A 15,295-nucleotide genomic window follows, 5' to 3' on the forward strand; every position below is an offset into this window, starting at 1 on the left:
AAAGCACTTCTGCTCAGGCTTTGCTCAAATAATTAATTTAATTTATTCATAGACAGGACTTCAGAATCCACCTTAAAATAAATATATATTTAAAAGCTTCACCAAACAGGCTGAGATTACTAAACTCTAAGTTAGCTTTGGAATAATTTTCAAAACCAACATTAAATCTTTCTTTCTTCATTGTTAATCATAAAATCCTCTGGGAAATGCTGCTTTGTGCTGCAGCATCTAAATGCTCCCTAGAATTTATATTTCTTTGTGTCGTGTTTTCAGTGGAATATTAAGAATGACTTGGACTACATAACCATGATAGTATCTTAAATTCTTCATTCAACACTCTTGGTTTTCCTCCCAAACATCCTGCTATTTAATAATATACACATAGAAAATTGCAGTTTGACTTCACATTCCATTGTAAATGAAAGAGGAGTTTTCAGTAGTGCAACACAATTTTACCTAGCCTATGATTTACTTAATTGAAGCTATGGAAATTACTGACAGAAACTATCTGAAATTTAACCTGTTGGAAAGCCCTATTCTCCTATTAAAAGCCCGAGACTGCCCTAGAATTACTTTAGTTTTCCATAAATTCACTGTCACTGACACAACTCTGTTACCATGAGTGCCAAGTACTACTTTTGGCAAGTTGTCAGCTCTTTTAACCACAATATGCTCTGTCTCTGCTGTCACTGTAAGAGGCCACAAGGCTGATAGTAGCATAGGGAGCTGGCAGAGGAAAACCAGTCTAGAAAAGATGAAAGGTGCCTGTGCTCCAGCAGCCATTCTTGCCTCCTCTTTCTATCCCCTGAATGATCCATGATAAAAGGTGTTAATCCTCCTGTAAATACCACTCTATCATGACTAGCAGGGGTCAAAGAAGTAGCACAATGTTTAAATTTCGTTAAAGCTTCTCACATCTCTCTTTCTAGGTCTTGACTTTGTAACTTGTTTTGTAAAATATCTCTTTCAATCCTCTCGTTTTCTTTATAAACATGTGGTTTGGGAAAAAAGAGAAGTAAAGCCCAAACGAATTTCAGTCATATGCATTATCTCAGGATAAAAGTTTGTCGTATCTGCTGACAAATAACCGAGAGAGTTGAGTAAACAATTCAGAAAATAGTGTTAAAATTTCCCCGAGTTTTTAGGACAAAAGTATCTTCCTTAGACAACTGAGAGGAATTCAAGACACCAGATTAAATTCTCAGGCTGTACCAGCCAGCGATTCCTTTTAAAAACTCACTGCCATCACAGAGCTGAACTGTTTCTTGCAATGAAGAAGCTCAGGGTATGGGAGCAAACGACGACTGAGGTTACCCCAGCAATGCTGCTCTGCCTCTGCCTTGACTCCAAGCCCTCATACCTCTTCCTGCAGGGAAAGCTGCTCTGCAAAGAGCCATCCAAGGCAGTACCCTATAGAAGCAGTCTTTGTATCCTGGCAGAAGTTCAGTGGATGGCAGTAAGGTGTGATTTAGTGTCATCAACTTTTATTTTTTAGACTTAGGCGTACATATGCTACAGATTGTGAAACATTTCTGTGGACTGCTGCATTGCTTGGTGTGTGCAAAGGAATTCAATGACGGCACAACCTCAGGCCTACAGTGGAAAATACCTGCACTGACAAATCTTAAATGCTGAGATTTGTCCTGCTCTTTGTCCTCTCACAGACGTCTCTGAAGAGGAGCATCTCAGCAAATCTTGAAGCTTGGGCTCTTGGAACTGTTAAATATTTGCTAAATTCAGACTGCATTAATGGTAATGAAGGTTATATTTAGTAAAGGTTAAAGAGATATAAAACACTCTTGGTGATCTATCAAAGGACCAATTTGAACCTGTCTCTTCTTCAGCATTTTACTGTACATCAGAAATTAAATACAGTTCTGGGTTGGGGGACAATAGGACATTGCTGACGATGCCGATCTGCTTTGGGTCTGTTTGGACCTCTTTGGGATATGGACAAGCATCTTCACAGAGCTCCCGACAAGAACCAAGGACGGCTTCGTTAGTTTTCTTGCAGCGAATCCCCACGAGGGAGCCACAGGAGCAGGGGATGCTTCAGGGGCAGGGGATGCCTCAGGGGCAGGGGATGCCTCAGGGGAAGGAGATGCCACAGCTGCCCGGGTACAAGCCCCCGGCGGTGGCGGCCCCAGAGCCGGGACGGGGCACGGACGCCCCCGCGGCGCCCCCGGCGGGGCCGGGCCGGGCCGGGCCGGGCCGGGTCGGGCAGGGGGCGGGCCGAGGCCCCCGAGGGAGGGGCTGTGCGGTGGGCGCGGGGAGCGGCCACAGGCGCAGGGGCTGCCGGCGGGCCGGGAGCGAGCGCGGCTGGGAGCGGAGCGGAGCGGAGCGGAGCCGTGCCGGGGGCCATGCCGGGGGCGGCTGCCGCAGCCCCGCGCCTCTGGCTCGGCGCGGCCGTGCTGGGCTGGCTGGCGGCGGCCGGGGCCCGCCGGAGAGGTAAGGGACCCCGGGCACAGGGAACGGCAGGTGAACGCGCTGGAGGGCCGGGGGCGGGCGGCTGCTGCGGCGGGGACAGCGCCCGGCGCTCCCCGGGCCCGCGCAGCGCCCGTCCCGCCCGGCGCGGGGGCTGCGTGCCGCAGGTTTCGCTGAGCGGGCTGAACTCTACCTGCCGGAGTAGGAACTGCCCTTGTCACAGCGCACTGGCGGGGAAAAGCTGCCCAGGGGAGCTCCAAGAGCGAGGGTGCTCTCTCCTGTGTTGGAGCACCTGTGTTGGAGGTCTTCCACTCTCTCTCCTTGTTGAGCCTTGGCACACCCGTACCTGGGACCTCTGCTAAACCCGTGTCTGGATAGCTTCTAATTTCGGATGGAAAATCTACATCAAGTAGATACAATAGTGTATCACAATGAGAACTACTAGAAAACGTTCTGTAAACATATGTTTTACACTTTCATAAAGGTTACGGGATTATTTGCTACCTTTGCAAAGCATCTCATTGGTGTGAACAGAAGTGGCTGAAAAGTGTTTTAACATCCAGTCTAAAGCGGTTATTTGTAAAAATGCATTAATTTGTGCGTGTTGATTTGATTTTCTTAATTGGTCCATGCATAGGAGTCACCATGTTCCTGTTCCATGGGATTGCAATAGTGTCATTGCTACAACATTTTTACTCATGTTCTTTTATAGGTCTCACCAAAGAAAATGGTATTTTTTTACAGTAATTTTTATGTTCTCCTTTAAAAGTATTACTCTAAAAAGTTGTTCCAGGATAACTTCTTTCAAAAAGTGAACTTTTTCCTTTTTTCTATTTTATTCTTTTGGAAGAGTTTCGATCCACAAATACTTTTTTTAAATTCAGTAATAATTCTAATTTCTGCCTTGGGAAGTTGGTATGCTGCATCCTTTGCAGTCAGTAGATGCAAGAAAAAACACATTCACGCTCACAGTGGGCACTTAATAAAGACACTGTTAGTTTAGCAGTGGTCGTTTTCCAGGCCCCAGCCTTTGGGCAGCAGGACATATACACTTATAAGCTATTTGTACCTGAGGAACTGGATTGCCAGTGGTGCCACTCTACCCTTGCCTGGCTGTGCTGTGCTGTGACTTCTTTTCCCTTCTCTACTCCAGTTTGTACCCAGCAGTCCTGAGTTCTTCTACTGTTCCTTTGGGTTGGAAGCATTCTGGACAGGTGGAAAATCACTGACCCCTCTTTGCACATGGATGGAATAGAGATGTGAACAGGAAGTTGAAAAGCCCTTCCTTTGTGGAACTCATTTTCCACCCCAGTGCCTCAGAGATAGTTATCAGGAGCCACTTCATATCTCTGTGTGGCAAATGAGCTCCTGTGTTGACTTGAGAAACCTTTTTGACTTTTGGTTAAGGTGTTCAGAGGTATTATGTGACTCAGTTTACAGCAGCCATGGTAGAAACCTCAACGTGTTTGCAGAGACTTCATCTGTATCTCTCCACAAAGGCTCATCCTCTAGCACAAGGCTATCCATGTGTTTAGGATGTTGCATTTTAGGTTCACATTTCTCAGTATCCATCAGGACCAATGAAGTCTGGGATGGATCAAAGCAAAGCTCACTGCACTAATCCTGAAGACAGTCAGGAAGAAGCAAATATGGAATCAAATTCTTCCTGGTGGGCAGAGAGACAAATTGAAGAAAGGTAGAGAGCCATGAGCAGTATATATATAAGGTGTTTATGGAAAGGAGCACAGAATATGATAAAATAAAGTAAACTCAAATGCTAGGGAATTAGCTGCATATTTTCCCAGGATGGACTGGTTTTTTTTTCAGCAGACAGTGTGTAGTGTCGGGATCTCCAAACAGAATGGGAGAGTTACAACTTTATAGAAACAAGTCTCTCCTAATAACCTATTGACAATTTTTTGTGTGTATCTCCTCTAGTTTAAGTGAAAACACAATCTATAAAGGAAACTGGATATCATGATCTTATTTCTCAAGTATTCATGTATTTTATAATTGGATTTTCACTATTCCATAGCAAATATTTTAAATGAAAGTTGTTGAATCACTAATACATTTAAACATCCATAAATTAATTAAAAAAATATTCCCATATATATGGAAATGTATTTTGTCAAGAACAATCATAAGTAAGTGCAAAATTTTGTTAAAACTTAAATGAGTTTTCTGTTTCGTGTCAGAACATGTTAGGATAATTTGTTATTGTGGATGAAGTCAAGTCACCAGTAGCACAGAAATCTTTCCCTAATTTAATGTTCCTCACATCCTGGACAGAGTTGGTGGGTAAGCCTGCCCTTTAGGTAACTTTCCTTAGCACTTTAAAGCTATCAGAACCTGTTTTCCGTCCCTTGTAATTTTGTCAGATTTGAATCATCAGGATGCCTACAAGAAAGAGGGAGAAAAATTATTTACAAGGGTGTGTAGTAACCGGGCAAGTGGTGGTGATTTCAAACTGAAAGAGAGTAGGTTTAAATTAGGTACAAGAAAAATATTCTTTACTGTGAGGATGATGAGACACTGGAACAGGTTACCCAGAGAAGCTGTGGCTACCCCATCCATGTAAATGTTCAAGGTCAGCTTGAACAGAGCTCTGAGCAACCTGGTCTAGTGAAAGGTGTCCCTGCTTGTGTCCTGGAAGATGGAACTATGTGATCTTTAAAGTCCCTCCCAGCCCAAAATACTCTACGATTCTATAAAATTGCTGGGTGTTAGACACAGCTTTTCTGGAGCATTTCAGCAAACTCAGTATTCATCATTCTGAGAATAATATTTGAAAGAATGCTTATATAAAAATCTGTTTTTATTTAAGGCATCCAGAATAAGGAAATCATTATTTCAGTGGAAAATGTAGCCAACTCCCTCTTAAATGCTTCTGGTTGGAGCAGATCTGTTCCACAGGGGTAACGTTTTTGCAGAGTACACAACATTAATTTTTTGTGTGCATGTCCATAAATATGAGATTTTTTTTCTGCTGTTGTTGAAGTTAGACAGCACTTCAGTTACACTCAGGTGTGTAAAAAAGTTGGTTTTATTTGTGTTGTTGATGATGACAGTTATTTTCAGTTTTTCAGAATGAAAAAGAAAAAAGAAAAAAAATCAACCAGTGTAACACAACATAAGATTTCCAAACAATAACTATGGAAATATTAGCATACTTCTAGAAAAGAGAAAAGGATACACTGGATTCATAAAGAGCTGGATGGCCTTTTAAAGTGATGTGCATAATAATAAGAAACTTATAATTTGATCTTTAGTAGAATTTATAACCCTATTACAAATGACTACAGTCAGCTGTTTTAAAGATCTATCAAATGATGATCTAATTAAACTGTAGAGGAAAAGAAAATAAAGACTTGTCTCATGTCTAGCTTGATATATTAATGGAGAAGGTAACAGATATTAATTGTTTCAGGAGTGATTCAGTTACAGGAAAGAAAACTAATGATGGTGCTGTATGAAAGGGATAATTCCAGTAAAAAATAAAGGACAGGAAGAAACTTTCATCATGGTTCGTAAACTGCTTATGCTGTAGCTTGCTTGGAAAACATTTCAATAACACACATGACTGACCTGTGATTCTTCAAGGGCTTTTCTCTAAATTCCAGTGAAGGGTAAGTTCCTTGTAAGGTCAAATTGTATGGACATGAATAGCCCACAGGCTACTACAGGAAACTCAGAAACACAAGTGGTGGCGCAGTCAATCACACTGACTTCCAGCTGCCCTTAGAGGATAGAAGATAAAGCTATTGTTACCTGCCTGGGTAGCCTAAAGCCATATCAGATTAAATCTTTAGTCTTTGAAAAACTGTAGGATTCACATACTGTGCTGAGAGAGATAAAGTGTATTCTTTCACTAGGGCATCTTCTCCATTTAAAGGTGGGGAATTACCTGATTTTGAAACTGTTTTATAATTGTGGTTATCTAGAATGACATGAAAAATGTGGAAGATAGTAAACTATCTTAAATTAATAAACCAAAATGTTTCTAATCAGTGTCACAATTATACCATGCAAAATATGCAATAAATACAGACAAACCTGGGACCAAAAGCTGGAGCATTCATATTCCAAATGTAACATTAGACAGCTTTGCTTACAGCTGCATCTTTAAGTTCAATAGTAGCATAATGAAGGCAAACATTGAGATTCACTGTATCATTCAGTATAAACCAAAATTCTGTTCACAGTTAGCATCAGTTGGTGTCCATTTTTAAAAGCAAGGTAAATAGGTATACTTTTAATGTCACTTATATATAAATGTTCCCTTACTTTATTTTTCCATTCTTTCACTTCCCAAGCACATTCCTGAACAAGAATGACTCTTCAGTATGTTGCATGTAAATATGCTGTTAGCCAGAACTTCTGTTGTCACTGTCTTGGACAGAAGTCAATTCACCTGCCAGATCAGACTCAGACATTCTGTCATTCTGCTTTATTTCTAAATGAGTTTGCATTAAAAAAAAAACAAACCAAAACACACAAACAAACAAACAAAAAACCCAAACAAACAAAAAAACTGTGATAAAGACTGCTAAAGATTCTGATCCTTCATTTTATCTATCAGAAAATTTGAGAAATTTTTCGAGGCCGCAAGGTCACTTAGATGTCAAAAAAGGTATTTGGTAGTTGTGTTTCTTTATTATAATTTAGTATGCCATTCATGTAAATTGACTTAAAATGTGTAATCAAGTATCCACACATTTTAATACACACTTTTGCTATGTTCTGCATGTATACATGCAAACTGCATGCAACTATCCAACTATCTCTCATCCATTTGAGGGAATTACTAATTTCATGCAGAGGAGTTCTGTAAACTGGTAAGCTATTCTGAAAAGACCTTTGGATAAACCTTCTTCCTAAGGTAAGTTTTTTATATTTTTATATATCTGACACCTCATATGTGTTCAGGTTTCATAAATATCAGTAGAACTAGAAAATCAAAATCCAGATAAAATGTGTATAAACTTATGCCTTCCCACTGGTTTTGCATCCAGGGTAAATGCCTATGTGGTTATTACTGCATTTATTGTCCACTAAAAGAGGGAAAGTTATGACATCATGAATTCCGTTAAATTTCAAGAGTGTTAACGTACAAAATTCTTCTTACTAAGACTTCAATATATTCTTTCATAAAATTAGTTTCGCATAATATTGCAACATATCCTTATTTTCCTTTAAAAATGCTTAGCATCTTTTTTAAAATACTTGTTAGGCATTCTGTCTTGGTACTCAAAATGCTCTGGCTCCACAGTTCTAGAATGCTCTCCTGGTGGACATCAGATCCTGCAGAGCCCTTACCGAAGCGTGGATTTTGATTCATCCCACCTCCAGCAATCAGCTATTCAGGATTTAATCTGTGACCATTCCCTAACACCAGGATGGTATCGCTTCATGATTTTTGATAAGCCTGCTGAGATGCCAACCAAGTGCATGGAGGTATTGTTAGAAATCCTTTCATTCTGAGAAATAGATATTTTGGTGAAGAATTTTTCAGTAGGATAGGTATAAAACAGTATGATTATGGGGACTGATGTGGAACAATACAAAGTTTCTATCTTCTCTAAATAATTGAATATATTAAAATGTGTTAACTGGAAAATTAAGTCTTAAACATTTAAAATTTTACAATGAATGGGCAATAGCAGAGGATGATAAATCCCTTTTGGAGCACTCAAAAACTGTAATTTCCACTCAGTGCTAAAGAAATTTTCTCAGTAGCAGCATAGCAGGGCTATCATGTTGTAAAGCTGGAACTATGTGATGGTCAGTGTGTTAGGAAGGCCATGTGAGAGCAGTATAAAGACTTGCAGCCACATGAACCCAGTAATTGTGGACATGATGGCTTTTAAAGTCATCATGTCATAGAAAAGAGATTACTCCTAAAGTCACTTGACTGAACAGAGCTAATTGAATATTAGTTGCCTTGTCATCTGCAAGCCTCCAAAGACTCAAGAGTTGCTTGAAATATTTAATATTGCAGATTACTAGTTCTTTATTTCAGAGCTTATTTGTAGCTTTATTTTGAGCTCTGTTATATTTTAAGGAGATACATCTTTTTTAGATTCTCATTTAAAAACATTTCCTTCCTTAAAAAACCTAAAATTGTAATTAGAATATTGTAGCCTTGATTTTTCTAATTAATTGAAATTTTCTTGTCACAGTCTCTTTTAAAAATAAGCTAAAATCCTATCAGTTAAGTTCTTTTAAATGAATACAAATCAAAGTTCAAACATTCTAATGCATCAGCTGCCCACATCTCTTAGGTTAGTTAAGCCTTCAGTTAATGGCAAAGGGCAGAGAAAAGGTGACAGCTTAAACACCTTTAGTTGATACTGAGTGTGCTTCTGCTCTGCACTGCATTTGCTGTGCTCTGATAGCATCTACACAGTCACTTAGGATAGGTTAATGGTGCAAAGTAGCTCACTAAGCCATAACACAACTGTGAGCTTTTCTGAGCAAAACACTCAGATGTGGCTTCCAGTTAAGTTTTTTAGGCATTAAATTATAGCCTGTCTTTAGAAACAAACACAAATTCACTAGGTTCAATCAAGGACTTAAGTCTCTTTTTTGTGCATTCGTATTCAACCTTGAGGAGGAAAGTCAACAATCCCTCTGTTACATTGGCTGAAGGTTGCTAAAAGCTCATGCGAGAAATTAATCACATATGTACCTCTCATTAATGGCATTAACCATTTCCTGATGTTTTTCTCTGGTGCTGAAGATGAATCACTGTGGGACTCAAGCCCCTGTCTGGTTGTCTCTGAGGGAGTCAGAATCCATGCCTCGACCTGGTGAGATCAAGCAGTTAACAGCTTGTGCTACGTGGCAGTTTTTCTTCAGCACTTCAAAAGATTGTTGTCTTTTCCGAATCCCCGTCAGGGTGAGGAACTGCGGAGATTTCTTTGTTTACTTTCTGCAGCCCACCCAAGGATGCATGGGGTATTGTGCAGAAGGTGAGAAAATGCATGCTCTAACTCAGCTAAGTGTGTGTGTTTATGAGTAAGTGTTTTTCTGATCTAGATCAGTCTGCTATTTGGTGGAGTGGAAATGTCAGGGAATAGTTATGCTAAAATTTCTTGCAGTCCTTGCTTTTAATATTGGTATGATAAGAGAAATGTTCTGAAATGGTGTGGTGGGTTCACTTCACCCCTTTTTAATTCACATGTAGCATTTGACTAATTTTCAAAAACTAGAAACTTAAGAATTGAAATTTTCCATATAATGAGGTGGGGTTATAAGACATATCTAGAAGTCAGAATTTAGTGTATCAAAATTCAGTGTAATTCATGGCACTCAGACTGTCCAAATAGCCATTGCTGAACATGTGTAGAATTTTGTATCAGAATAAATTGTGTCCTAAGAACTTGAGCAAACTGTGTTTATATCAATTATTATTTAGCACTGTTAGGAATATTTTTCTTGTTGTAATTCTTGTCATCTTTCTGGAGTGTATACGTGTTGTTGCTAGAAGAAAATTCAACACAGAAATGCTCTACTGATAAACATTTTATTAGTTCTATGAGAAAGGAGACCCTTTGCAATGTCTCCTGTTGTCTTGAATGCTTGTGCTGCAGAAGTATGTTGGTGTTCACAGCTCAAAACTTCAGTATTTCATTATTCATGACAGATTTTTCAGACAAGCAAGCCAGGGTTAAATCCTTACAGTTATAAATACTGTGAAACAGTGACAAATTGGTGTAGTAGGAAATTCTTACTAGCTCATATAACACACCATTATGAAAATACTAGCAGTGTTTTCATGCATCGTATGCTGTATTGCTTTGAGTCATATTCTCTGAGTACTTTCAAAAGCTTAGTAGCAAATCTGTCAGTGGACTTTCTGGTGCCTTGTTGGCCCATCATTATACCTTTAGATCCAATTGTTGAGACGTTCTCCAAGGGTTCAGCAAGCCTGCATGCCCGAAACAATGAAGAACTCCTGCACAATAGAACTCGAATTTACTTTGGATCCCGGTACATGGTGAGGAAAGAAGATGTAAAACCACAGCTAGACAGCAAGCTAGCAAACTTTTACTACCTCAAAATAAAGCAGGCAAAAAGCATAACTCTTATTTGCCTCTAGTGAACACTGTAAATCTGAAGCACATTTTGAGTTTAAATGCACATATTTAAGATGATATTGTCATGTGAAGTACATTGTACTGTTGTACTGCTTTCTGTATCTAGGTTACCATGTGGCCAGTGTTTTTTCTTTAAGACTTGACAGCTGTAAATACCTGATGCAAATTTTCTATCTGTCCTCTACATGCTAAGGAATTTAAACATATTAAGGAATATTTAAACATACTAAGGAATATTAAACATATACCACTGAAGCGTGGAACAGCAAAGTCTTCTCTTCATTCTTTCTGGTGAATGGGATTTCCAGTGTTGCTGCTGCCCTTCTCATGTAGTTTGGGTAGAGTGACAAACTGGCATTTTCATGTTTAAGTCAAGTTCCACTTATTTTTTTATAGCATTCAAAATACCAAACAATAGCAGTGCACAAGCACTTTTTCTTAGGCTTCTGTAAGGAAGGTGATTTTTTTTTTCAAAACAGATCTGCACTGAATTTCGCTGTCCAGACTTACAGTTAAAGAATAAATGTTCAGATGTGAATTTGGAGAGGCAAAATATGTATTAAAGAGAATAGTATCATTCCTTTTTATTCATTAGCAACATGTATAAGTATTGGCTGAGCACATCAGCAGTAAAAGTTGTAGAGGTGGTAGAATGTTCTGTACTCTTCCTCCTAGATGATTTTCAGCACAAGACATTGTGCTCACTGCTGTCATAGCTGTACATGGATCAGATTACAAGATTGCTTCTATTCTGAAAATTTGCACTTCAATTAGCGTTTGTGACACTTGGTCTATAATCTGAGAGCACTGCTGTCTGTATGTGTGTGAATATAAAATGTTAAAACACTTTATAGTTATTTCAGATGCAAGGCCACAGACCTGTGATCCCGAGGGAATGGAAATTGAAGGCGTCTGTAGCAGTGAGTATTTTGTTTTGATTTTCCAGGTTTTCTGTGCATCTGTGACCCAATAATGTCAGCATTTAGTGATATTCTGACTTGAATAAAAACATGTTCATGTTATCAACAGTATTGCTTGGTTTGTTGCAAAATGAGCAGTTTGGTGGTAATTTCAGACAAACTTGGATTACAAAAGTTCTTTCTCAGAATATTTTGAGTAGGTATCAAAATGTGAAAAAAGTAATTGTGATGATGCTGAATGATTCTTCAGGAGTAAAATATAAGACAAATCTAAAATCATATTGTTGCTTATTCTGTTCCTTTCTAAATATCCTTCTTCTTCTTTTTTTTCTTTTTCTTTTCCCCATAAATAGTGAAATTATAAATAAATAATTTCTTCATAAATAGTGAAATTATTTTTCTGTAAGGCACATTCCATTGCATGTTGCTCTCTCCTGCCTGGTAAAATAATTGATTGCATTTTATTATCTTGTTTATGTTTTTGGATTAGGTTTCTTTGGATTGGTTTTTTCCCCTCTTTAGCACCTTCCTGTTGTCTAGAATGTAATCAAAAGCTCATAGAGAGTTTTTTCTCCATTTAATAATTAGCAGGAAGATACACATTTTTCTTTGATTCTCTTAAGAAATTATGTAGTATTTCCACATATGAAAAAGGCAAATATCATTAGTATATTATTTGGCAAAAAATAAGTCAATGTCATTGTATTCAATATTGATTTTGTGCAGAATAAAAAGCAGATAACACACTTCTGTTTGACTAGGTAACCTGGCTCCTACCTCATCTCCATCTGTGCCACCACCACTTCCATCTGTTCCTGAAGTTGTAGCAGAGATGATCAAAGACAGCATCTACCTAAGGTGTACCTTTGGCATTCCTTTTGCCAACAGCTCTGTTGGATTTATTGTAACTTGGTCAAGACTTTCTCCTGAAGGTGTCAAAGAAGAACTTACACATGAAACAGCAGTTCATACCTTCTCACTTCTAGAACTAGATGGGATAAACATCAGACTTGGAGACAAAGTATGTTAAAACATTATTGTGATTTCTTTTTCTATTTGTAAATATGGCTCAGTAGACACTAACAGTTTTTAGAGAGATCCAGCACCTTCCTGTGTAATTTTTCTTGGCAGAAGCCTACTGCCTCTACTTATTTACACCAGCTGCCCATATGAATATGTAAATATCACAGAAATACAACTACCACTGCCTCTGAGGTTTTGAGACTGATTGTCTCAATACAGTGCAGTGTCCCTCCAGGAAAAGTTTTTATTCAAATAATGTAAATTAAGAGGATTTTTGGATGCCACTGCATCTCAGTGAGAGGCAGTAAGAGCCAGAGATTGTGAAAAGCTGTGTTGTTGATTCATTAGATGTATATTTTTTCTCTGGATGAGCTGCTGCTTACTGGTTTTGTGTCTAGAATTTACATTTTAATATCTGCCATCAAAAGCAGTGTGATGCCTTACCTTCCCTTGTACCAGAATGAAGACTTTGGGTCTCATGGTAACTTTGAGAAGCCGAAGCATTAGAAAATCAATACATCTTTTACTTATATATACCAAAATCAGGTTAATTTTTCCTGGAGAAAATGAAAAACAAAAAAACATGGTTGGTATGCATATGTATGTTCAAGCCAAAGCCAGGCTGCCTGGATGGCTTATGGACAGGAATAGGAATTTTTATTCCCCAAAAATCATTTGGGGACTTTGTGAAGACTTGCCTGACAGTGTTGTCTTGGTGACAGTCAGAAGGAAAGGCACAATCATAAGGTACCTCCTGCTGCTATGAATCACTTTTTTTTTTCAGGATCAGAAATACTGCATGTGTGGTAAACACATCTCAAAATGGATACAGCAAAATAAAAACAAATGCCAAAACAAACACCAAATCAAAGCAAAACCACAATGTATAGTAGCATGAAACTGGTTCAGTGGAGGGAAGTCACACTGAATTCCTCATCTTCAAAAAGATTATCCAGGTCTATAACATCAGAAAAACATAATCTAAGATCTGATGGTCACTAAAAATTAAAAGGCAAAAGCTATGAAATAGAAAAAAAAATAATAAATAACATGTAAACAAGTGTAAAATACATTTTCATAGATATCATTGTTTGTAGAAATGCTCCAGAAAAGATTTTTAAAGTATTCCTTGAGTATGATTTGTATGTACCTTGTGATGCAACCAGAAGACTGGCCATGATGAATCATTGAACTGACCATGATGGCCAAGTTTAGTCTTCATGTGACCATACCAAGAATGTATTCTGTTAATCTGGTTTTACCCTACAGGTCTACTGTAGCAGTTCTTCTTTTTTCATGGAGAAGCCAGATATACAAAGCTCTTCAGTTGAGAGCAAGGAATTTTTTGCTGGAATTAAGGTAACTTTGTAAAAACATAATGTGGTAGGAATTTTTGAGTATTGCTACAGCAGTCAGTCCTCTGACTAGAAAGCACTTAAAATGTATAAACTGAATTAATAGAGCCCGCTGTTGGCTAAGATGGACTTAAATTTGTCCAAAAGCAAGGGAGTTGCAGTGGTGTGTGTGCTCCCCACCTACTCAAGGTGCAGGAAGGCTGAGTTGGCCTTGCACACACAGTGCAGACCTTGGTTTCCAGCACTGGAGCCGACTGGTGCTGTGCTCATAAAGTTTGAGGGCACAGCCTGAGCCAGCCTGGTCTGGCTTGGAGGAGGGTAGCTGGGAGGTGGGCTGTGCTCTGCTGCTTGGTCAGATGCCAAGCACCAAAACTAGTTCTAGTTCTTACTGTGGATAGAGCTATAAGGGCCCATTTGCTGGCCAAGAATGGGACCCCAGTCCCAGAAAGACTCCATGTCATTAATTACATGTTGGGTATAGTCCTGCTGATTTAGCCTGAGCCTGTTCCTGTAGGATCAGGACCCAGATTTCTCTCATGGAAGTGCAGTTCTGCAGGGTACCCTGCAAAGAGGCAATGTGCTCTCTTTGTTTCCCTGTGAGGCTGCATTCAGGACCCCACCCATCCTACCAAGCTGAGCTGTAGGCCCCTGTTACTATCTCTAATTGAGTTCTGATTATACATTTTCAGTGATCCACATTGTAAGCTTGCGGAGAAGAGTCCCAGGAGAAATATGGTGCTTCCAAATTCTTTTGGAGTTGTTACCTCTAGGTAGCTTCCTACCTCCCACTCTAGGTAGCTTCCCACTTCGTTCCACCCTCCCACCCACTGTCCACTTTGACAGTACACAGAGCTATTTTTTATCTTTGCTTCCAAGGGTTAGTCATTTTTGTGATGAAAATGTTGTTTGCTAACTCCTTCCTTTCTATCTATCCCTTTTTCTGGCCTTTTCCTTATCCTTGCCCCTTTACCCACCTCTTCAAGACTATGGCTGCTGTGTCTGCATCTTTTCCTCAATATCCTGCTGCTCCTTCCTGATTAGGAAACAGTGCTGCTGTTTATTCACAAAGATTGCATTTTGAGCACAATTTCTTCTGTGCTAGATACATCCAGAAACATATGATGTATCAGAAGATGGGAAGGAATACAGACTGACAATAGAAAGTAGCATTCCTATTCCTTGTCCTGAATTTAGCCAGCTAAAAAGTGACTGCAAAATCTCACTAACATTAAACAGTGTTGATGAAGGTAAGTATTACCCTGATTTTGTTACATTTTGTATATTGAATTATATTTTTGTATATTTTTATAAATACTGTGCTGGTTTCCTTCTTCAGAGAAATTGTTACACTGTAAAATACTTTCTAAAATATTAAAGTGTTCAGAGTCTGTATGATGCTGCTGAAAATATGAAAGAATTACTTGTTGAAGTTTGCAGGTGTTATGGTAGACACTGATATCAGAGCCACATT

The 15,295-nt window shown here is 38.9% G+C and overlaps 1 protein-coding gene across 5 annotated transcripts in view; it reads left to right on the forward strand.

Moving 5' to 3' along the window:
- Positions 1-2,294: 2,294 nt before the first annotated feature.
- VWDE (von Willebrand factor D and EGF domains) overlaps positions 2,295-15,295 on the forward strand; it is a 36,687-nt gene continuing 23,686 nt past the window's right edge. For 3 of the 5 annotated variants that reach the window (XM_068210107.1, XM_068210123.1, XM_068210115.1), the window contains exons 1-7: positions 2,295-2,448; positions 7,697-7,881; positions 9,167-9,398; positions 11,381-11,446; positions 12,208-12,467; positions 13,739-13,828; positions 14,927-15,071. In XM_068210107.1, the coding sequence (XP_068066208.1) occupies positions 2,361-2,448; positions 7,697-7,881; positions 9,167-9,398; positions 11,381-11,446; positions 12,208-12,467; positions 13,739-13,828; positions 14,927-15,071 (1,066 nt within the window). In that variant the 5' untranslated portion in view covers positions 2,295-2,360. Of the gene's footprint in view, positions 2,449-7,696; positions 7,882-9,166; positions 9,399-11,380; positions 11,447-11,472; positions 11,592-12,207; positions 12,468-13,738; positions 13,829-14,926; positions 15,072-15,295 lie in introns of those variants that run through there. The other 2 variants (XM_068210131.1, XM_068210128.1) reach the window with 2 other exon arrangements.

This window comes from Anomalospiza imberbis, chromosome 1 (genome assembly GCF_031753505.1).
Source record: "Anomalospiza imberbis isolate Cuckoo-Finch-1a 21T00152 chromosome 1, ASM3175350v1, whole genome shotgun sequence".
Lineage (NCBI taxonomy): Eukaryota > Metazoa > Chordata > Aves > Passeriformes > Viduidae > Anomalospiza > Anomalospiza imberbis.